The 25,609-nt window shown below is 36.6% G+C and overlaps 2 protein-coding genes and 1 pseudogene across 2 annotated transcripts; all 3 read right to left on the reverse strand.

Moving 5' to 3' along the window:
* Positions 1 to 208: 208 nt before the first annotated feature.
* On the reverse strand, positions 209 to 9,469 carry LOC124460589 (annotated as a pseudogene).
* A 3,539-nt stretch (positions 9,470 to 13,008) lies between these two features.
* LOC124460592 lies at positions 13,009 to 13,534 on the reverse strand. The gene is made up of 2 exons (XM_047011756.1): positions 13,427 to 13,534; positions 13,009 to 13,349 (listed from the first exon to the last, which is right to left on the reverse strand). The coding sequence occupies exons 1-2, from the start codon at positions 13,456 to 13,458 to the stop codon at positions 13,034 to 13,036; spliced, it is 348 nt and encodes a 115-aa protein (XP_046867712.1). The 5' UTR covers positions 13,459 to 13,534; the 3' UTR covers positions 13,009 to 13,033.
* A 3,580-nt stretch (positions 13,535 to 17,114) lies between these two features.
* On the reverse strand, positions 17,115 to 19,244 carry LOC124460584. Its single transcript, XM_047011709.1, has 2 exons — positions 19,094 to 19,244; positions 17,115 to 18,465 (listed from the first exon to the last, which is right to left on the reverse strand). The coding sequence occupies exon 2, from the start codon at positions 18,433 to 18,435 to the stop codon at positions 17,128 to 17,130; it is 1,308 nt and encodes a 435-aa protein (XP_046867665.1). The 5' UTR covers positions 18,436 to 18,465; positions 19,094 to 19,244; the 3' UTR covers positions 17,115 to 17,127.
* Between the last annotated feature and the right edge of the window lie 6,365 nt (positions 19,245 to 25,609).

The following is a 25,609-nucleotide window of genomic DNA, read 5'->3' on the forward strand; positions in this document are numbered from 1 at the left end:
CCATCAAGATGACGAATGGCTAATTGGATTGTTCCCTAAGTCTAATTAAGTAATCAGTTAATCAACAAACTGACATTAAGTTTTTTCTTTTTTTTTTTGCAAATTGTATTTTATGAAAAGTTTTTGAACTATCGCGAACGCCCCTCTCAACCTGCATCGCTGCCCACCCCTAAAATATTTATATAATTGATTTATTCTAATTGACATCTCATGGCCATGAAGAGTTATTCGAGGAGTCAGAACGTGTATGCTCTTCGACAATATTTAAGAACCAATTCCTTATCTGGGGCACACTAGTGTAAACACCTGGTAATCTTGTCGAGCAGCCATAATTAAATGATACAAAAGGCCACCAGAATCACCATCACATGCATCCTTTCGATAGGGTCATTGAATGGGTTATGCGATGAATACCGTAATAAATTGAACGGCAGGATGACATCGACCACATGGGCACCCAAACCGTATGTACACGTATAACTGCTACGGATGATCTTGATTTCAATTGTTTCAACATTTGCACCAACCATCTGGGATGACAAACGCAATGCAGCCACATCCATGTTCAAAGTATTCATAGTGAAGTCGGGTCGAACATAGCGTAAAATGGCATGGGGACCCTCCTGATTAGAAGCTCTTTCGATGGGTAAATCCTCCTTCTTAACACTGCGATCACAATGATCTGCTGTAATGACCCACAGAGGTTTTATAAGATAGCCACCACAAACCTCTGTGGAGGTGGTCACTAGCATTAAATATTTCCCATCCTTAATATCGGAAATTGGTGGATGCGAGGTTGCACCACATCTTGGGCGTCAGCCGATACCAGTAGACTGTAGCTTAGAATCATCGGTTTTGGCTCACCTAATGAGAATTATTTATATAGTCTATTTTTAAACAGATTTTTGAATAATTTATATGTTGATAAATATTTTGAACACGTGTTAAAGTAGCTAATTAATTTGCGAATCTTTTTTTCTCAATCAAATCTTTAATCAAACTCGATTAGTCTACTTACTATACCTACAAGTATTTTTTAGAGTGTCCGAGTTCTTAAAACTCAAATAAATCTTTGAGATCTCGAAAAATTCGTAAATTTGCACATAACTTTTGAACAAACAACAAATTCGAATAAATAAATAAAAATGAAGACTACTACATTGCAATATTATATAAAAATTCGAAATAAATTGAATGAGAATAAAAATCATTTTTTATTTATTTATACATATTTTTATACCCTTGCAAAAAGGGTATATTAATTTTGGTCAGAAGTGTGCAACGCATAGAAGGAAGCATTTCCGACCATATAAAGTATATATATTCTTGATCAGCATGACGAGACGAGTTCATATAGCCATGTCCGTCCGTCCGTCCGTCCGTCTGTCCGTCCGTCTGGATCAACGCAAACTCTTCCTAGACCGTTGGAGCTACAGAGCTGAAATTTTGCATGTAGGCTTGTATATACTGCAGGCGTTGTATATCTCGGATTCAGCCGGATCGGATCACTATATCATATAGCTCCCATACAAAAGGCAAAGTCACGAACAGTGACTTTTCTCAATAACTTCGTTATTTTCTGAGCTGTTGTCATGAAATTTAATATTGGTGAGTTAATTACACATATAAACGACTGTGCCAAATTGGATCAAGATCGGGTGACTATATCATATAGCTCCCATAGGAACGATCTTTCGAAAACAGTGACTTTTGTCAATAACTTCGTCACTTTTGACGCGATTGCTTTCAAATTAAACATTTGTTAGTTTAATATATCTGTTAATGACTGTGCCGAATTTGATAAAGATCGGGTTACTATATCATATAGCTCCCATAGGAACGATCGGTGGAAAACAGTGACTTTGATCAATATCTTCGTTATTTCCTATGCTAAGATTGTAGGCCGTTCTTTCGCAAACATTAGCCTTTTTAGCTTAAACATTTTTCCACTTTGATGGCTATAGGTAAGGAAAGAGTTACCATAAAAGTTGCAAGGGTATACAAACTTTGACGCGGTCGAAGTTAGCCCCGGCCCTCTGGTTTATTTTACTTATTTGCACTGCAAATTTTGGTTTCTTTGAAATTCAATGTCATAATTTTCATCATCTTTTATTTCGAATCATTTTGTCGGAATCGGATTTAAGACCGTTTTTCGATCAATGAAATGAAAACTATTTGGCAAAATAATTGTATGTCTAAATAATTATTAAGTTTGCCAACACTATAATAAAAATGTTTAGAACTTTGCTTTAACAATAGAAAATGATTGTCAGTTCGAAAACTGTACGAATTAATATGCATATATACTTTTGAAAACGACACGAAAACAAGAACTGGCTTGAATAATTATCCAATGAGTATTAACTATATTCAAACCTTTAAAACATATTGTTTTTTGGGGTGTCAGAAAGTTTATTGCCTCTTTTTTTTTTTTTTAAAGTGATTTTTGAACTTCGAAATGAAATCGATTGAAAACATAGAGAAATGGAAGATAATGGAATGTCAAACGTTGTTTGCTGTTGCTAGTGATGAAAATGTCACGATTCTCAAACCACAGACAGAAATATGAAATGTAAGTTGACTGTACTATATTCTAAACCACTAATCAATTTGATCAATTTTCAATTATTTTTAGTTTCAAATCCTTCTCAAGTAATTGCAAAATATAATTAAATTTTAAATATTATATACCATGTTATCAGGCATTTTGACTTACTTAATTAAATAGTTAAGAATTTGCAGTTGAAATAAAGTAAAATGCGTAATTTTTTGTTGTCCTAAGATAAAAAAAAAATTGAAAAAGTTAATTACTTTTAAGAGAACCTTTATCTTTATTTCTTTTGATGTGAAGTATTTAAAACTATAATAATGCTAGGTAATGAGATTATATTGACTCTATGCTGATTGCTGTATACAAGATGTTTAACAATTGTTGGACTTTCAGGCATAAAAATCTACACAAAGACATAAGAAAAATCATAATTTCTTTGCTAAACGCAAAAGTTGTGATACATTAGAAGGGGAAGGGGGCAGAAAACAGAAGACAAATGACAGGACGGTTCGAGAATTTGAATGTTGGCGGCGGCGTCGGCGTTGTATTTGAGTGCATCGTTAGCCAAAAGTGGTGGAAAAACAAGGGGTGGTAGCGGATTGGAGGGGGATGGAAGACAGGTAGCATTGCTGCCAACAACTAATTTAATGCCGGCGGCAACAACAGCAACAGCAACAGCAACAAGAAGACAACGGCAACATGTCAACAGCAAACGCCTAGGCCAGGTTCGAGACAGATAGAGATAGATAGAAATGTATAGTGAAAGACAGTGGGAGAGGGATAGGGGCGGGGAGGGGAGGGTGTGAGGTGTGGCGTACACTCTAATGTGCATGTGCATATTTTATGCCTTGCCAGCATTGTGGGCTGAGACTATTTTATGTATATTGCTGCGGCTAAAATCATTTTTGCCTCGACATTTTTGCGACCACAAATCAACGGAATGAGAAATTTGATGGTAATTAATATTGTAAGCGAAATTAATGACGATGCGGCACTATATTTTAAATTTCATGCATATAAAAACTATATACATACATCTGTATGTGTATGCATGTATGTAGAAACTACTATACTATGATAGTAAATGGCACTCACAAAATGCCATATAATTGAAGTTTTCATTTATTCATTTTATATTTGTGCCACAAAAATGATTCAGTAAATTGCACATTTTGCATGTCACAAATGTATATACATATATGTATATGATGTATGTATATTATGGTCATAGTTTGTCTGATTGATTTAGTAACCCTTATGTTGAAATTTTGTTGAAAATATTAATTTCCTCTTTGCTGATGACTGAGCTCCAATTGGCTTTAATCAAAGGTAGCCTGTGATTAGCCTTTCTGGCTTCCTGGGAACTTCATCAGCATCGGGTACATACAAACATACATCCTATAAAGATGGTTGGACTGCGCGGTAGCACACGTAGATTGAAGATGTTGCAGGTGTTTTAGCAGGGGCCACTGTTTCAATTTGTACCCGTAATGTTTTTTTTTTTTTAAGTATTTCTGTATGTACATATATGTATGTACGTGCACCTCGTGTGTGTGTGTGTGTGTGAATGGCTGCCCCCGAATCCACAACAAATTGCCTAGTCGAGTCCATTTTCGCTGTTCGTAATGAAGTTCAACAAAAAGTTAATCGGAAAAGCACAGAGCCCCGCAACTAAATAGACAAATGATACGGAACGGAAGCTCATGTTGCTCCCCTTTGCAGTTCCTGGCTGCTGGCTGCTTGCGCTGCTGCTGATCGAGCCAATTGTGCGGTGGGTTTTACTTGCACATTAGCGGCTATAAATTGTCTTAATGCCTGCTACACACACTCACACACCGACACACACACACACACACACACAGTTGCTGATACAGATATTGAGGCAAAGGCGGCTGTAGAGGGAGAAAAACTTACATATCCCAATCGAAGTAGATCGGTACTGTGGCAGGAGCAGACCCCCTCAATGGCGGCAAAGATCTGACTACAAGACTCTCGATGCCGAGACTCCAACTTGCTGTACGATTTTTAAGCCAACCTGCGATTCAGCTGAAAGAGATGCCCATCATGGAGTATTACAAAACGGAAAAATGTTCCATTAATGTCAATACATTTCGATATTTTGAAAAGAGAATTAAAATTTGTTCCTTAGTTATTTCTGCAACGATCTTTCATTTATGCTTTTAAATTTCTCAGAGCAAATTCAGTTCTCATTGATCTAATAAAATGAATAGAATTAGGCAGAATTAAGACTTAAGAGTGCCTCTAAGGCTCTTATTAATATTTTAAAAAATCATTAATCCTGAACATTTTGAATAAATCATTTGGAAATTCATTTGCGTTAAAAAAATATCAAAACTCGATTAAAAACTCTTAAGAACTTTCAAGATGTTAAACTTAAACCTGTTCCACAATAATATTTGCGGCTTGTTTGAAAAATCTGAGAATTGTTTGTTCCATTTGTACTGACTTAATTGTATGTAGCCAATATTAAAGTAATTCTGCGGTCACTTATACAACTTTCAAAATGTAAATAAATTTTATTATTTTTTTCACACTGTACTACAAAAAATTTGTTGTAGTATTTTGAGTATACTCAGAGCCTTCACAGCTACAAAGACGTCTTTAAGTTAACATGGCTTTAGACATCATGGCTAATAATTTGGCAACACTGCTAGTTAAGTGATAATTTTGAACTTTAAATATTATGAAAAATGGCTTTAAAATTGTAGTTTTTCAAAATTTCTCCTGTTCTTTTATTTTGAATAGGATTCTTCCCAGTGATCCTCGGAATTTACAAACAGAAGACAACTCTAAAGGTGATTAACGAAAAGTGGCTATAAAAAGGTGCAGAGTTCATCTTAAATACAAACTCAAAAACGCTTACAAAAATTTGAATTACATTCACTCTATTTCTATCCAAAAATATCCAACTTTAACCCTTTAAGCTTTACTGTAATGGCAAAAATAACAGGATTTTCAGGTTCTTTTTCTTGGATTCCGTGGTTGAGTTTTTCATGAATATGCCCATAAACACTAAAAATCAATCCCAAGATTTGAAGCAAAATGATAAATTTCACATTTATATCTTAGGGGACTATGCGAAAAATCGAGATATATTGAATTGAACAACGTTTTCGAAAAAGAATAAGGAGGTTCTACACAAAATTTCTTGATGCCGTTTTCGAAATGCAAAAAAATAATAGCTGAAACTTTTGCCAGTCACTTGCTCATCTCTTCTGGCCATTCAGAATCTGATTTTCATAAGCTGAACATTGAGGGGTATCTGGATAAAAATCTCGACTGCACTCCACTCTACACCACCTCTCTATATTTTTACCTCTCTATCCCTCTTTCTTGACAATATCACTGGTCAGTATCGGACTTCTTTGCCCCGTGTGCCTCGGACCGACTGCCTGCCTTGCTGCCAGATTGCCTGGTTGCAACTTATGCAACTTGAATATGGGGGCCGGTGATCTTTGGCATATCAAATCGCTGGAAGATTGTGAAAATTGTAACGCTCGATTGAGAGCTCAAACTTTGGCTGCTGCTGCTGCTGCTGCTGTTGTTGCCGCTGTTAATAATATTGCACAAAAGGCGGCTTGGCCACTTGTTGTTGCTGTTGTTGTTGTTGTTGCGAAAGTTCGTCAGCGAAAACGATGACGACGATGGCGGCGACAGGAGAACAATGGCCAGGCGCACTCAATTGAGTGTTGGCTGGCTTCGCTCTTCGTTTCGGTGTTCTTGTGTCCATTGTCAGTTGATTTCATCTGAAATAGAAAGCATGCAATTTTCATGCCATGACCATGGCAGCAATTGATCTGCCGCTATCTTTCAGAGAGCTCTCTCGGATTCAGATCGATTGAAGGAGTTATTACACGCGAACAATGCAGGCAACAGGCACATCAGCAGCAACAACAACAACAACATCTAGTTGGAAGCTATTGCTCTATTAGCGTTTGGGCCAAATCGAATGGATTGTAGCATAATGATTTTGCGGAATTTTTTTTCTATCTTTAAAATGGACCACAGGACGGGCAAGAGCAAGAATGAAGACAGAGACAGAGACAGCGACAGGTGCTAATTTCATAGAACGGCCAATTGAAATGCCTGGGCCATAAAATTAAAAAAAATCAGAAAACAAAACGTAGGAACAAACTTTAGAAGTAAGCCGCCAACAAACAATCGACAAGTGCTTGGCTAAAACTCAATACCAAAATTACACTAGCCTCAAAATTAATTATACCCAACAGGCCATGTCCAAGGACTGAAAACATTTAAATGGCCGCAAAATAATGGATAAATTAATTGTTTCATAGTTTAAATAGTGTAAATACATATTTTGCATATAGGATTGTAATCAAATTTGTTGTGCAGTGTACATATCAATTCTCCAACTGGGCAATCGAATCACCAATTGGCCAATTGACTTTGACTTAACGGATTGATTCGGCATCCATTCATTCATCCGCATTGACAAAACGCTCTGTGCGTTTAATTGCCTCGAAAATAGAAAATAAGGAACGCAGCAGCAACAGCAACAACAACCACAACAAGACACCTGCTGCTCATGGCTCATGAAAATGCAGCAGCAACATTATATTGCCCTTATCTATGATTGTTCCCACGCAGCAGCAGCAGCAGCAGCAACAGCAGCAGCACCGGCAGCAGGACAAGCGGTAGCCCAACCAGGTAGCCCTTTCCATCCGTATGCCACCGTGAAAAAAAAGGATACTTTTATTAGGTTTTTGTTTCTTTTCCGCACACTTGTTGTTATCGAATTTTCCCATTTCTCTGTTTTGGTTTTTCAATCATCTTTTGCCTTTTTGGACATAAATTAGTTGCTGATGGCTGTTGACCGTGAATGAAATCGATTGAAATTGTTTGAGTTTAACTGTAAATGCATTTTTAAGCGTATGTTTTGCTGGTGTTTTGTTCAACACAGGGAGATATGAAGAGATTGGGACGTCGACGCCGACGCCGCGCCGCTGCAACCGATGCTGATGATGCCCCGTATGATATTGCCGGCGTATTCTTATCAAAGCCAAAATATCTAAGTGGCTTTGTAGTTCGTTTGTTGTATTGGCGACCCTGAGGTCTTTTATGGTCTCCGCCTGCATATCGATTCAGATTTCTTCTTTTCAGTATTGCCTTGTAAATCTCTGCGTATGCCATTAATTTTTCTCTCTTTCTTTCGGCGTTTTTCTTCTTCTTCTACTTCTTCTTGATCATCGCCTTCTTCTTTTTGGCTTGTAAAACTGTAATTTTAAATTAATAGCCGCATATTACAAGCAGTTTATATGCGCAGGCGTAGGAGGAGATCGGCAGCGGCAGCGGGGGAGAGCACCAAAGCAGAGAACCTGAAACTGAAAACTGAGACCAAAGCAAACGAAACCAAACCAAAGCCGTACCGTACCTTACCGATCCGCACTCCATCGTCGCCACTTTGGATGTAGGGTTTTTATCTAAGGTGTTGAAATCAACAGCTAGTCCAAACTCAATAAGAATTTATAGCGGAATTATGTGACAGCTGCTGCCAGTCGATGAACAAAAGTCATCGACGAAACTTAAATTTGAAGTTTTGGTATTGGTATTGGAATTGGAATTGGAATCGAAGTTTTGGGTCTCTCACTGTGTGTTTGTTTGCTGGTATCATCATCGGTATCCCTTCTCCAGTTTCTTACGGCATTTCATTTCAAACGCATTTCATTCGATTCGATTCATTTTGATTTTTGATTTCTTTTCTTTAGGGCTCTAAAGCTGCTGTGCTCTTTAATTTTCACCTTTGCGCTCAAAGACGCGTTTGGCTAATTTATGCAAATGTATATTTAATCGTCGTTGACAGTTAAGGCGGTTGGAGTTGAATACAATGGGCACTTGGACAGAGACGGCAACTGAGACTGGGAACTGAGACTGAGAACTGGGGACTGGGGACAGGTGCTAGTTGTAGGGAGACAGAGAGAAGATCGTGAAGCTCTTTTGTGCGATGATAGATGTTTATGAGGCGGCAACACCCACCGTCGATGGTGTTAACCAAGATGTGAGATGCAACATGATTTGAGATCGATGCCAATCGATGAGTTGATGTGCCTGCAAATTTGTTGATTGCACATGTTGTGCATTATAAATTGTCGCTCTTCTTGGCAATAGATGAGCTCTGCGAATAGAGTCATTTGAATTTCTCTCAATTGCCTTTTAAATATCATCTAAATATAAATCATATTAATTGAAATCTCTGCCTTAATCCAAGCGAGGGGCGACAAGAATTTATTAGACGCAAAATATGCCCAAACACATGGCATTTAAATGAAAATTACTACCTGAATTCCGCAAAACCAATCGCCAAAAAAAAAAAAAACAAACAAAAAATGAAAATGGCTTAAACCAAGTTTCATATTGCATATTAAATTCAACTTGCAGTTACCCTGTAAAATTGTCTTTTTGAGATAGAATTACAATAAACTGAACGTAATAAATTGAATATATATTTTGCATTATATCTTTTGTTTTGATGATCTTTCAGCATATTCGGTATACTCCGTTTTGGCCCCCTTGGGTTTAATAGGGTACTACAACAACTCAATGAATGGTAGTCATGTTTATAAAGCATATCATAGACAAAAGAGCTGCTGCTGTTGATCGCTTGAATGGCCGCAAGTGTCGTGGTCCAGGATGCAGCACGCGTTTGGCTCTGGCTTTGTCTATATACATGTACATACATAGCCTTTTGCAGTTAAAGTAAGCAGTTGTTGCCTTAGACTTTGGCTCCACCATTCGCTAAATATCAATAACATTTTTATTTATTTTGTTTGCGGGCATTTTGGCATTTTTGAGTGCATTTATTTTAACGTCCTAAAACGAGAAAAAAACGTACCGTCCGCCGCACTGTAGTATCTCAGTTCCCCAGTGTTCAATATCCATTCTCATTTTCTTTTCATTCCGTTCCCCTCCAACGAATGCACGCCGAGATTTCACAGTAGCTGCTGGTGCCCTCGTCCAAATGGCTCGTGTTGCAACTTGCAGCTGCACTTGTCTCGATTTCGATTCCATTGGTGATGCCAATGCCTCCTCTTCATTTGGCCAACAATAAATAATAAACCTTTTGTGGTGGTGGTGGTGGTGGCGGTGGTGCTGATATTGGTGGTGGCGGCTACCGATCGCTTTAAGATCAAAGTCTTGGGCCGCCTTTTGTTTAGGCCGGGTAAACGTGAAGTTGGATGCCAAAAGTGAAGCCATTGCCGAAAGAGGCAAATAAAATAGTCGCTTCATACACACACAAATACATATACATACATACATATATAAATGCATACATACATTTGTACATGTGTATGGTAGATACGTATGGACTAAGAAAGTAAGAGCAAGAGGATTCTTAGACAAATGCAAGATATTTTGCTTTGACTTTTTCCATATTTTGGTTGTTATTAAACTTTAATTAAAAAAAAAAAAAAACAGTCTTACAACAAAACGCAAAAAAAAAAAGAAAAGAAAATCAGGAAAGCGGAAGTCCACCAACTAGGCCTATAAAATCTACAAGAAAAACCGGTGGCAGTTTCGGTTTCACTACCAAAAAATGAGACAAAAAAAAAAAGGTAAAGTACCTACAACAAAACACATAAGTAGTAGACGAAGAAGCAGCAGCAGCAGCAAAGACTTGTCGGCATCGTAAAATTCTTAAAACATATTTTATGAGCCAACAACAACATTAAGAAGAAAAATACTCTCGACATTGGTTGACAAATTTGAGGGGCCCAAAAGAGGTCATCGTCGTCGTCGTCGTCGTCGTTGTTGGCGTCGCCGTTGCCGTCATCATTGTGAACATGGTCAAATAGGCGCCCCCGTTCGCCCCCTAAAACGTAAAAGGGAAAAGCAGTCTCATAAACTGCGGCGATTTAATTTAACGATTCTTATACTTAAACTGAAAGGGCAAAACACAGTTGCACACAGTTTAGTTGAAATTTTAACTGGAATTGGCCATGTGTCAACAACGAACAACGAAGGAGTCCAAAGATTATTGGGCAAGCCGTACAGACGGCAGGGTAAAGGGTTATATGGTTAACGGGTAACAGGTTAGGCCAAAGTCAAGACCAAAAAGGAAAGCCACCCACATAAACCAACTAAAAATGTCGGCAACATCTCTCAAACTTCATTGTTTTAGGCGCTGAAATTCACTTGAAAAACGAAATAAAGAGTTTGTATAAATGCCGAAAACACACAACATGAACAAATAGGAATGCGATGAGAAGATGAGGCCAATTTCAAATTAGGCCATAGTCGACTAGAAGAATGCGGTTTCTTTTTTTCCAAATGAAGTAGGAAATCATATGGAAATAGTACACAAAATGTACTTGTGTTTGTTTATTATTAGAAAATCCATATCATAAATGAATTATTTAAAGATAGATTGTTTTTGGTACTAACTTAATATGGTTTTGCCTTCGTATGTATTTATTTATCTACATGTAATGGGTTTTAGAAGGAGCTGGAGCTAATCCCGGAAAGGCTTATGAAACGTTTAGTATCAAAAAACCATATAAAGTTTACTATTATTCAAATTTGAAAGACCAAATTGATTATGCATTTGTTTATCATAAGATTTAACCTACTTAACCATATTGTTTATGCCTTATTTTGGCATAATAAGAAGCTTAATATTTATTAAAATGTAATAAATAAGTTTATTCGTCCAAGTCTGCTCTCATAGATGGCCAAAATGTAAAATATAATGGCTAAAATCACAAAAAAAAAACAAGCATTCAAAATTGATAGGTACTTTCACTTTAATGAACAGAATAATTTGTGAATTTTGAAAGGGAAATCCTTTTAATTTAACAATAAGACTTAATAGTTAAATATAAAATAAACAAATTGTGGGTTTTGATTTTAATTATAGAACTTAAAATTTAGCTTAAAGTTGGAAAGTTTGAAACATTTGAAATCCTTTCCCCTTTTGTGTGCTCATTGGAAATGAGTTGAGTATTTACAGTTAGTTGATTGGGGGTTCCCATGTCAAGTATTCCCAATTGCATATGCAGGGTATTCTGTTCAACCAAAATCCATGAAAAATGCTATTGAAAAGCCCTAAAATGAAAGCAGCAGCCAAGTTGTGCACCAAAAAAACACAAACCGACCGAAAACAACCGAACCCGACCACAGATCAACAACGTTGATCACGCGCATGCGACGACATTCGATGTGATTTCGTTTGAAGAGCCGCACTCATGCGCGGGAGCAAAACAATCGCTCGACGACAGTCACCAAAGACGACGACGGCGACGACTGCGACGACGACGACTACGACGACGATGAACAGCGATGACAATGTCAGAGGCGTCTCTGGGCTAACTGGGTCATTATTGGGCTGGCAACTTGGGCCAATTGCCAAGTGAAATGGCACCCCAAAAAAGTGCTGCGGCGCCACTGCGGATCGATTCGATCCGCTGTCCTGGCTGCTCCTAGATTGCCTTTGCTTAATGTTACCTGAAACGTTCGTTGTGTGCGCCGCTCAAAAAGTCAAAAGTGAGCCAGTGCAATCTGATAATAATCTGACAAACTGTCGCTGGCGTTTGATGGCGCACAAAAGAGCAGGAAGAAATCAAATTTAGAGGGAAGGCCATAGCCATAGCCACAACTATAGGCAATAGTTGGTTGGAAATGGATTCGAAGAGAAAAAGAGAGAGAAAGAGAGCGGTATCGATTGCCTTTTCCTAATGATGACAATTTGAGCTGAAGCTAAAGTTACAGTTGAAGTTGGAGTTAGAGTACAGAGTTGGAGTTGGAGTCAAAGTCGGGAGCCTGTGTTGAATTTTGAATGATTAGTTTGATTCGCCAGCGATCGGGCAGCAGATTGAGTCTGACTTTTAAATGTCGAATCGGCAAAGACTCGACATCTCGGCTGCTTATTAGCCGGACTAAATTGCACTAGGGACCCAATTCCGACCACGACTACGACGACGACGACGACGACGTCGCTAACGAAAAATGTAACGTGTGTCAGATTTAAGGCAAGCGTCAACTCTAATGAACTCTTGTGTGAATAGGCCCAAGCACTGTATATCAATTAAACTGGCTACCAGCTTCAGCTTCAGTCTCAGTTTCAGTCTCATCTTATGTGACGCCCACTTGATGATCAATGGAGTCCAACTCCCGACTCTGACTCCGACTTTGACTCCAAATTGAAATGGAAGTGGTTGCCGATGCCGTTGCCGTTGCAGTCTAACCGCATTGAAGCACGTAGTGAGTAAGCTTGCTGCTTGTGTCCCCATGTCAAGTGCAAACAATTACCAGAATGGAAGATTGAAGAGATCTTCCAACACACTTCCTCCACACTGACCATCGCATATAAACACACACACACACACACAACCTCTTGCAGACATAGCAAATTGTGTAAGAACATTATCACGAACAATCATAATCAAGATCAATTGCAATTACAAGACACAATGAATGTATTTCTACTGCGACTAAGAAAAGAACTGCTTACTGGCATATGACTGCCAATCGATCTACTCCTAGTTCCGTCCGTTCCATTCTCCTCCATCGGCTTTTCAATGTGGCAGCTAAACTTGCTGTAGGCAGCAGACAGTATTCTCTTTTATTGGATTTGTCCTTTTTGCTTGCCCATGAAGCGACTAATGCGTAAAATTCACACAATTCATCATCATTGGATAGACTTGACTGCATTTCGACTCGACTCCACTCGATTGGTTTCGACTGGACTGGACTGGACTGGACTGGACTGGAGTGGAGTGGAGTGAAGTGCTTGGACACTAACAAGCCCAAATCATCTTTACAGCTAGAATGGGATGATTAAAATGCTACACTGGTTGCAAAATCCAATGAAAGAATTAAATTAAGTAATCGAGTATGTACTTATCCTCGATATTGTTATTAAAGCCATTCATAAGATCCAATACCAATAATCGGGTAAATCAATAAAGTATTTATTCAATCCCTGAGATAATACCGGTCGATTGCTTTGTTTTTATTCAGGCAAAACATCAATTATCGATAAAAGTCAGAAGTATTTCTTTATCCTGTTATCGATAATAAAAAGTAACTTTTTAGATATAAAATACTGAATAATAAAAGCTAATTATCTCAAAGGTAAATACTAACTTAAGCTGCTCGGGCCCAAAACGCACTTTGGTATCAAACAAAAGAGAAAAATTCCACGAGCCCGACCTCGGGTGCACCTTGGCGATTTATTATGTAGTTTTTGTGTAATTAACAAAAGAAAAATTATGTTTTTAGCAGAATTGTAGCTAAAAGTAGATGTTTGCGGCTAAAAGAAGCTGTCAAATAGATAGTGTGCCATATGCCAAATTTCGGATACTCGAAAACGAGGGCTTTTTGTAACTTTTGTTCGCACTATACTCAACAAACGAAAATATTGTTGAGTCCACAATATTTCTTGATTTTAGAGAACTAATGTAGTTCAGAATATAATATTCGGCCGCCAGAGCAGTCGAATATTCCCTATTTCAATAATTCAGAGTAAAATATTTGGCTGCCAGGGCAGTCAAACAACGCGCCATATAAAAAAAAGCATTTGCCAACACTGAAAGCTAGCTTTAGCCAATTTTTTCACTTTTCAACACTGAAATCTCGAGTAGCTTAAGTAAATATTTACCCAGTCAAACAACGCGCCAAATAAAACTACAGACTGGCAACACAACAATCTATAAAAAATAGAGTTTGCCAACACTGAAATCTAGCTTTGTCCGATTTTTCCACTTCTCAACACTAAAATTTCGAGTAGCTTAAGTAAATATTTACCGCTCGCAAAAAAAAAATGTAGCGAAAACTGAAAATTCTAAATAAGGTTTTGCTTTTCTTTTAGATAACCTACAGTTTGAAGCGGGGACGAAGTAAGCATTATTCACTCATTCCAAGGAAAGGAACGGTTTAACGTATTTGGAGTACTCTGGAGCTATTTGATAGTATTTCGTCACACAAAGTTCAAAAGTATCCCATTGAATGTTTTGCTAACCAATTTAAACCTATTGGGAGAGAAATCATTCGTTTATCACAATTTCTTTTATGTTTCCTCTCTGTTAATAATTTATTAATTTTCTATGAAAGCATTTTGTTGGTATGAAGATTTATCAAAATTGAAGGAGATGGAAATGGCCTAAAACTATTCGAAATTTCGACATTTCGAAGGTAGTGCGGACCCTCCTGGATTCCCTCCCTGGACCGTCTAAGTGTGAGTAATTCTTTGTGCCCATCCTGCGTCCAAAAAGTAGATTTGGGTTTGTCTTCTAACTTCTTACTCCTGGGACTATTTGCTGTTGGCCCCATAAAACGGATATGCCAGTAGTCAATTTCACAAGCATTATGATAAGTCAGATGCAATTTTCATATATGTATGTACAAATGCATTGTAGATTGTCTGTTTGCTGCAGAGTTTGCGTTGGTGTATGTTTTGTCTTGTTTTTTTTTTTTGTTTTGTGCGTAGGCCACTTGAACTCCTCTTACAATGATTTTTTATGTTTTGTTTTGTTTCAGTTTTTTTCTTCTTTTTTTTTTTTTTTGAATTTGTATTTGGGAAAATTTGTAGCATTTTGTGATTTCCGCGAAATAGATACATCTCAGAAGTCAGAAAGTTGAGAGCGTATGGCTTTGAGCATGGGTTTCAGTCTATAAAGTGATTTACCAACGCCCGCCGATGTAGTACGTAGTAGTCGTAGTTGTCTTCGTCTCTGTCTCCGTCGGGACGGCTCCGACTCTTGATGTGATTTCGTAGAAGTGCCGCAAAACCCAAAAACCTCTGTTGCTAGGGCATTGCGCGGCATATATTGCGTACGATCATTGCGCGGTAGGTACAACACCACCGACACCGACACCACCAGCGCAGACGACCTCCGCGCAAGCTCACTCAGCACTCTTTTGGACCCCCCCGCCCACCATCTCACTCTCTGTCGTTCATCGTTTCATTGTGGCCATAAAACTTGCATTTATGATGACCAACAGGTCAGTTTTTCCTTTTGTTTTTCAAAACAAAAAAAAAAAGTAAAGAGAGAGAGAGAGAGAAAGAAAAAAAAAAACCAAAGCACTTAATGTCGCACATGAGTTACAAATGCGATGGGCTATGGCTCCTCCACACACTTGAGAGGCGGCGGCGGCGGCGGCGTTGGAGTCAGAGTCGAAGTTCGAAGCCTACGCCTGATGTCCGTCCATTCCGTCTACTCCGACTTTCCGACTCACCGTCTTTCCGAGTCCATGTAGTTTCGGTAGTATTTTGTGTGAAGCGAAATCGCTTAGCCAGTTTCCAGTTGTCAGTTGACTTCAGTAATGTCTGTCTGTGTGTGTGTGTGTGTGTGCTGCTTGGTTGTTTGTTCTTTTGTGTTAACCTTTTGTTTTTACCTGATTTCGACGTTCACGTCGCCCTCAATGTCACAACAACAACAGCTGGAATGGCTGTTGACGACTGTTGTTGTTGTAACATTCGTAGAAATCACAAGTGCCAAGCGCGCTTCTTCATTGTGGGAACTTGGTTTGATTTTCGTTTTAGTTTCTTGTATGTCGATTCAAGTATGTTTGCCCTGCCCCTCCTACAAATCTCATACGCCCATCTCACTTCTCTCTTACACAAACACACACACAGACTCTCTCTGTCTCTCTTTCTAATATCCTTGTAATAAACCATCCATCTAACGATTCGATCATTCAACCGATCAATCGATAATGATAATGAATATTTATTAACTCAAATATTCCCACACTAACGTCTCGTCCGCATGCCGTAAAAATCAAAATCATCAAAAATTTTTTATTTATAAATACATATATAAACTTTAAGTTCTCCGTTTTAATGAAAAACAGTTGCTATTGGGTGTTGCTTGAAGACCGAACAACCGAAAATTGGAATACAAATACAGTTAATTAACCGCTTCAGTTTTATGACTCAATTTCAGTAGTAGTACAATTTAGTTATGAAAAATAAGTATAATAAAAAATACACAAACAACCTATTTGCATAGATTCGTTAATTAGGCAACGAAATGTTTATCTTGAAATCCCAAACCTCTAATCCAAATTCAATCCAATTAAGTTGCATATATGCCAAACTGAGCAAGTGATAAAACGACTCTTCTGGATTTTTGTTTTTTTTTTTTTTATTTTTATGAAGGAAATTTTAATGTAGTGGAAGTTGGAACATATGTATGTTGATGATGGTTTGATAGATATAGAAATATCTATGTAGTATACATATTATGGATCTTTAAGCCTCATCAGCTTAACGGAAACATCCAAGCTTAGCAACGGTTATAAACTAAGGAGGAAATGGGTTCAACTTCATCAACATCGGCTGGAGTGTCATAAAATTACATCCATACATACTACATTAAAGATCCATATATGTATGTATTACGTTGATTGTGAAATCACTTTCATATTATGCATCTTCTGCTTAAAGCACTAAAACATTTAATTCTAATTTGTTAAAGTGTATGACATTGGAAAAGATTTCTTTATTATAATAATTTGGCTGAATAATATGATTTTTATAAATGAAAATCAAAATTATGATTTTTATAAATTAAAAAAATGAATAAATATTTTTTTTTTCATGACACAAGAAGGATAAAGCTTCGTTTCACCCATTCTCCAATTGATCCCCGCCTGGGATTCGAGATCGCATCAGCTGCATTTTTTAAGATCTTCAATTCGGCTGGTGTTAAATCGAATTTCCTATTCGGAAAATGAGCTATCCAAGAGCTAGGATCGCTACATTCTTCAGTGTTGACTGCAGCACTTATAGAGGTTACTGCTTTCGACCCCTGTGAAACGACTTCCACCTTAGCGGGTTTCCTGTGTGCTAAGTAAATGATTGCGGCATTCATAGAGCATGTTGAAAGTGCATCATACTTCATCATAGCATTCAGAGATCGCGAATTGTTGTAAAGGGAGCCGACGATATGACAGATCAAATAAATGGTAGGATTACATGCAGATGTGTAGATACTCTTTTGAGCCAATCCCATGCCTAGAGTATATGGGCAGTAAGAGTGGGAGATATCTATTTCGTCATTATTGTCAAACATTCTATCAATTTCGATCGAGGTTATGTCGAAGAAGAACCATAAAATTAGATCCGTTAAGGATCCTAATGCGAGCAGCTTCCTCAAATGTTCAAGGACTCCAAATCCGGAAAATCCACAATAGCGGGTTACAATTGTACCCATTCTAGCCTTGGCATACTTGTTCATGGGAAATTTGTGTAGGAACATGTCCAAAACTGACATTAACATGTGCATCTTTTCATTATATTCAAAGACCTCCATTGACTTTACGTTAGTAGAAAAATTATTGGTCCAATTAGAATTAGGAATGAGACTATTCAACTCTCTTTCTATTCTGTCGGCAAGTTGAGTTCGTTGGTTTGGATGAGAAAGGATGTACCTGTATCCGCACACAAAGTACATGAGCATGTAATGATCAAATTTTTCGTCAGCATTTGTTGCATTATTCTCGAGACTGATATCATCTGAGTCGAACGTTACGGTCATCTCGAGGAGAGATAACGGAGAGATTCTCCCTTTCGAAATGGTGATGTTGTATGTTTCCCAATCATCATCTAATTCTGCTCTTATTGTGTCAAATAAAAGAATAAGATAATCAATAACTATTCTTGGAGGGTGTCTTACTCCAGAAATGAATTCGAGTGCTCTTTGTCGAGTTGCTTTAACGCTATACGTTTTACACAAGCTATGGATGAACTTTGGCTTAGTTTTTTCCTTCTCAAACCAATCCGCAGCAGTTGATTCTTGACCGAATGGCATGCCGATCAAATCCTTTTGGAACGGTTGAATGGAGAATGTAGGTGTCCTGACGAACAAAAACTTTTGGGACGTTGTTGAATACACTGTAGACATCTTGCACGATATTCAAGGTTTCAAAGTTTCCTGTTCAGACAGAATAATAGGCTGTTAATGTTTTTTTAAGTGTTTAATGTTTGTACTAGAGGTGGTAAGCAATCGATGGCACTATCGACACTATCGATGGTGGACCAGTATCGAGCCTGCTCACTATCGATAGGGCCACACTCCCGATAGTGCAATAGATAAGTTGTGTTTACACATCCCTGAAATTGAGCTTTTTTTTATGTTTGATGCCGCTTGATTTGTTGATTTGCTAAAAAAGTTATAATCCCACAATTTTCAACAATTAAATTTAGAAAAATTAAAAACGCTGTACTATATGATTCCCACTCAGAAAGGAAAAAATTGATTTGACAATGCGAGATTTATAAAATACTGCAAAATTTTTGGTTGCAGATACAAGCTGCCAAGTTGCGGGCATTTAAAAGATGTATTGGTGAAGGTATTGTTTGAGGAAACTTCAGCAAAACTTTTAGCAATTTTTTACGTGCGACTTATGGACGTCGCGTGGAAATACAAGTTTCCTAACAGTGACTGGTCACTTTGTTCACGACAATAGCCTGAAAACAGCACCCTCAGCAACGTAAAATTTATTGGATGTAACTAATTATTCGGCTCTGAGCGTTGCAAGCACTTTACACGATGTACTAACCTTTTGGAATTTGCTGGAAAGACAGTCTATGTAGTCAGGGATAATGCTAGTTATGATTGTCAGTTTGCGAGTTGTTAAAGCCACAAAACATTCCTTGCTAAAGCCGAACTGATTGAAATTTCCTTGTTAAAGCCACAAAACATTCCTTGCAATTAGGGCTGCAAAACAATCGATGGTACTATCGATAGTATCGATGGTTTTTGAAATGGCGATAGCTCGATAGTATTTTCAGACTATCGATTGTTTACAAAATTGTATAAAATTATTTTTGAATCTCATGGTGTTGCCTTATTAACCTCTAAGAGTTAGAAATACCGAATATTTTGTTGAGTTTTTAGCTATAAGGTTAAATATTTTGTAAGTTGTATCTCAAACAGTATTAAGGGAAACATATACCGAATATTTAGTTTTTAGTATAAAAACCGTATAGTATAAATTTGAATATTGCGTTCTTTGTTCCTTTTCTTAGTTTTTATTTCAGTTTACTTGGTTTATATTATTTTCTTTTCCTTTGAATTTTGAAAATATAACTTTAAAAGAAAAATGTTATTTTTAATTTCCCATAGTACTATCGATAGTATCGATTGTTTCCACCATCGATGGACAGACCATCGATAGTTTTGCAGCCCTACTTTCAATACTAACTACAGTTGATTCATGTTGGGCACTATCGAAGGCACTATCGATGGTTGTGAAAAACCGTGAGACTAATGTAAGTTAAAGTCCCTGTGAGGGCACGAAATTCGAATGAACCAGAGATGGCCAGTAATTTCGCTCACGGTCTAATCCTTATTTAAAGTTTTTATAGAATTCACGTAATTTATTTTTATACCCTTGCAGAGGGTATTATAAAATTGGTTAAATGTTTGTAACGCACAGAAGGAGACGTTTCCGACCCCATAAAGTATACATATTCTTGATCAGCATGGGAAGCTGAGTCGATATAGTCATGTCCGTCTGTGCAAATCAACTTCACGCCGCCATCTCAAGAGCTATCGGGATGGAACTTGATATTTGAGCTACTTATAGCCCGGAGCAGATAAAGTATAAAAATTGTCATGATCGGACCACTATATCATATAGCTCTAGAGAAAACATTTTCATAAAAATTGGAGTATCCCCATGAAATTTACTAATATGATAGTTTTGAATATAAAACATCAAATTTCAATCAGATTGGATAAATATAACACAACTTACAGTCACTATAAATCGGCTCTACTACGTCATTGCTTGAAACCCACAGAGCAGCTGAGCACACGCATACACACACAGACGCAACGCTACGTAAACTGTATGTATGTATGTATGTAAATGCGTGCCAATCGCAGCATGCAGCATGGGGAAGAAGAAGAAAAAGAAATGGAAATGATATTTGGAAGGTCTTGTATGTGCATTGATGAATTGATGATACTGACAGAGAGTTTGGAACATGTAAAATTATTATGGCCAAGGACTGCAAGGGTATATAAACTTCGGCACAGCCGAAGTTAGCTTCTTTGATATTTACTTTAAATTTTGATTACATGCGACAAGGAAAACTTTATGACACGCTAAAATTTCATTCCAATGCCCACATGTTTAGACTGTCTTTTGATTCGGAGATGTAACAACCGAGGGTAATAAAGATAAGGTAGTATTATTGATCACCAAATCTGAGTCCTTTGGAAGGTGTTTTCGCTTTAAGTTTACTTTATTGAATAATTCTTAGTTCTATACATAATTATCTTGTACAGCTACGCTGCCAGTGACCCCGGCAGAGAAGCGGTCTGCTTATGTATAATTGTTTATGTGCAAGGGAGAGTGCACGTATCATGTTCACTTGGTGACAGAGCCGTCGAGTGTCTTGGATATGCCGATTCAGCACTGTCCAATCCCATGCATTCATGGCCAATGAATGCATGGTACTTTTTTAGTTTAGTTTAGTTGCTGTAATCTACTTTATTGAAAGTTTAGCCAATTTCTCGTTTTGTGTAGTTGCAATTCCCAACAAGTTTTAGCACTGGTATGGTGGTATGGCCATTGCAATTCTGGAGTTCTTAAGCAACTAAGTTTAAAAAAAAAGGTTACAGCATTTTGAAAGTTATTTGACCTGGTAATCCCAATTCCCATTTAAACCCTCATTCAGTTATTCCAACAAAAATTAATTAACCTATTCTATAGGTGATGTTCTCACGTCGACTCTAACAATGAATTGATTAAGGTCCTTACTTCCTCTAACGTTATTCATGTTTATCAAGAATATAAATATTTATGTATAAATGAATGTGTATATGCGGCTACATAAATTTTGGCTTCCTTATTAAATTTAATTCAATATACACATTTTAATACAAACAAAAAGCCCCCTCAAAAATTGGGCTTTACTTTCACATTATTCGTATTAACGCCTACAAATTCAGTTTCTATAACTGGAAAATTTAACCCCTCCCCCTCTGTAAGCAGAAAGATTGTGGTATGAAATTACCATTAAGTCTAACCATTCAGACACCGGATATATAATTTAAGCACTTTATATGGGTGGATTGGTGCACCACAGGGAGGTAATATCGAAAAACTGAAAAACGATATTGGCATTTAAATTTTGACAATTTATACAAAAATATGAGAGAGTTGGCTATTGGCTGGCTTAGTTTAGTTTCGGTTTAAGTTTAGCGTTCATACAAAAATGTATTAGCATAAATATCAAATTTATCACAACACACAACTCTAAATGGATGCTGATTGAAACTCATTTGGCCATTCAGAGTGTTCTTCATGACACACACACACACATACACACAGTCGGACATACAACTGTTTAAACAAAAGGCAGTTTTAATAAATAGACACCATATGAAACACGACAACTAACACCATTAGCTCCACTTTAAATTGTTAAATTATTCAGAAAAACAAAAGCAAAACCAACAAACGAAACGATGAACAACGAACGAACGATAAAAGCCAATTTGTCTGTCATTTTTGGTCAATTTCATATACACAATATTTTAGTGGTCATTTTGGCCAGTTCACAGTCAGTCCGACAGTCCCCAGTCAATGTTTGCTCTAAATAAACGATAACAATATACACGTATGTATATATTCATAAATATATATAAATATATACATACAAATACAATGTATATAGAGATGGATCTGTGTATAAATATGGACATTATGGGCAGCACATTTAGACCAGACATGAAACAAATTAGTTTATCAAAAAAGCAAAAACAAAAAAAAAACCATATAAAAATGGATAGATAGATAGATAGAGAAAATCAGAGGGCCGGGGATTACGTTGGCAGTGCCAAAGTTTTTATACTCTTGCAGGAATTTTCGTTAAACATTCCAGTAAAATGTTTCATCCAAAAATTTGAACTTTAGCGAACAAACAGTCTAAAAACTTAAGCTGCTAAAAAAAGTTGTTCTGAATTATTGTTGGAAATTATTTTTTGACCGATCGTTCCTATGAGAGCTATATTAATATTCACCCTATCTTAATGAAATTCGTCACAGTCATTAAAAGGCAAATTTTACTGACAAATATTTATTTTAAAGACTATCGCTTAAAAAATAACTATGCCATTGATAAAACTCGCTGTTAGTGACTTAGTCGTTCTATGGTATAGTGGTCCCATCAGCTTTAATGGTCTAAGAAAAGTTTGCGTTGATCGAGACGGACATTTGGACATGGTTATATAAATTCTCGTCTCGTCTCGTCGTGCTGATCAAGAATATATATACTTTAAATGATCGGAGATTATTCCTTCTATGCGTTGCACACTTCTGGTCATAACTAATATACCCCCTCTGCAAGGGTATGAAAGAGCTGTTGATGAACTGATGATTATGCGGTCTCTTATGAATGTGTGTGTGCGAGAGCGTATATCTCCCTCCCTCGCAATTAGCATATAAAGATGGGGTGTGGTTGCTGAAATTTGTCTAAACCAACCAGCAACTGGCAGTTAGCCATAAAATTGAGGACCACCAACAGCAGCCACATCACGATTATTCGTATATTAAACCATAATGAGAATTATTTATACTTAAATTCATTCTTTAAGACCTTTTAATTATAATATAATACAATATCGATCAGGTGTCAATATGAATGATTATAATATAATATAATATAATATGAATCAGTCATTGGGGAACTTTTATTGCTAAAATTTTGCTATTATTCACAAAATTTAAGAAAACTATCATTTGTTTTCTATCTTTTGTCTCTATCATCTCTCTAAAATTAAAATGGGTCCTAATCTAAGAATATTTTATAGAAAATTATTAAGTGTTTTCTTGAAATTTTTGTAATCATATTTTTGGAAAAGTCAAATCAACTTTTTAAGTCATTTCACATTTCTGCAACAATATTTTCAAAACCAACAGAAAAATTGCTGTCAATAGTGACAAAAATTTTGTTTTTAGAGGTCTCGTTTAAGTGTATTAAAAAAGGTTTATCTACAGTTTAAAAAATATGATAAACTTTTTAGTTAGCCTTTGCTTTTAAAGGTTTGTAATAAAGAACGGAAGAGTTCGAGCTTATCTTAAATGTCACAAAAAATCTCTAAAAATTTTAGGGCACTTTGTTTTTTTGCTCTCCCACGTGAAAGGTTGTGGTATGGAAATCTTCGACATTTAATTTTGGAACTACATGACTTGACTTACTCGTATCGATTGGCAAAGCAGCAGAATCGATTAGCGATAGCACTTATTTCGATAGTAACTGAGGGCAGTAGGGTTGTGTAGTGCCAAAAAATAAATTAATCTGTATTCGGATTTATCTTTTTCATCACCACAAAACCAAATACTTTAAAATAGTAATTCAGAATTGACAACCCTATTGTAGACATTGAAAGCTGCAATTGCCTTGTGGGGACATTGGCAAACGTTCAAAGGTATTGAGAACAATTTTCAGTTATATCCTTTGATATCCTTTCCTTTCTTTTCAAATCAAAATTCAAATGAATTAGTTTAAATGTAAATAAATAAAATCATATTTTTAAAACGCGTCTTTAAAATTTCGTCGATTCCTTAAATGCAGTTTGATTAAAAAATAGTCCAATTTATTCGAATAGTAGGTACTTTATTTAATATTATCCAAAAGCTTAAGAAAATGTCAGAATGCTTCTGTGGGATTCTGAAAATGCTTTTGGGTCGTTATGGATTTCTGTCTCTTCCAAGTATTAGTCAATAGTATCTGTTTAAATTTAATAATACCTGGTCCCACATGGGTTAAACTAGCATTTGTGGCTTAATTTTGATCTGTCTTTCTCTTTCATTATTTTTGTCTTTATCTCTTCCGATGTCTCTCCCTCTCTCTCTGTGTCTTTCTGTTTGTCTTTTGGTTTATCTATGTTGTCTTCGATATATTTTTATGCGACATAAAATATATTTTTATTAACAAGGGAAATTAGTACGAGAAATCATAATTTCATAGTCGTTATTTGATTGTTGTTGTTGTTGCCTTTTTGTATTTTTATTTGTCTCTTTTGTCATATCTATTTTTATTGTTTGTTTTCTATGTTTCTTGTGTTCCTTCGTACGAGTTGACTTGCTTTTAAGTATTCGGTAATGGTGTAATATGAGACTGACCACTGGCCACTACGGCAAAGAAAACAAACAAACAAACCAACATATTGATAACTATAAATCTCTCTTTAGGGTTTTATAATACATATTGTAAAATAAACCTCCAGCGATGTTTTTTAGCTGTTTCATATTTTAAAAGTGCCACTCAAATTATTGACATTTATTTCTAAATTAGAAAGCTTTTTGAAAAAGAAAAAGAAAAATAAAATGTATACAAAAAATATGATATTTTTATTTTAGATGTTGTTAATGGCGGACACTAAGAAAATGAAAAAGAGATCTTTCAACTCAGATAAACTATATTTTAGATTTAAAATGGAGCTATTCACCTGCTAATTTGATAGATAAGCTGGAGAGACAGACCTCTCATACGACGTGTGCATATTAAATATCACATTGAAAGGGAACGAAAATCATATCTCTAAAAAGTGAAGCATCTTTAATGGCAGCGTCTAAAATGGTTTTCAAAGACCTTCAAATAAAAGGCTTATGATGAACAAATTATGTACTTACATTGCCCTTTTTTGGTTTTTTCGGTACTTATTGATTTAAAAGCATTACTTTTCTATTAAAGGAAGTGAATTAAGGGGGGTTTCTAACTTGTTGGGCCGAAAAGGCGCTTTTTAGTAAGAATATCTCCCCGTTGAATGAGATATTGTTTATCAAAATCGAAAAACAATTAGATCGACTTTTTGGCAATGGAAAAAGGGTTACTTATACCTGAGTTGCTGTCATCGGTATCGTCCCTTTTCAACTAAAACCTGTCATTTAAATGGGAAAGCAAGAGAAAGAATAAATATATCCTTGAAACTATCAAGATAATATCAGTAAGTAAATCTATCACAAAATATCGCCAATCCAAAAGCCCAAACAAATGTACGAAAAGTCATAAGTTCAACTGGCCCAACCCGAGTATTGGTGATATATTGCTTATTTAGG

This window comes from Drosophila willistoni, assembly GCF_018902025.1.
Source record: "Drosophila willistoni isolate 14030-0811.24 chromosome XR unlocalized genomic scaffold, UCI_dwil_1.1 Seg105, whole genome shotgun sequence".
NCBI classification, from domain to species: domain Eukaryota; kingdom Metazoa; phylum Arthropoda; class Insecta; order Diptera; family Drosophilidae; genus Drosophila; species Drosophila willistoni.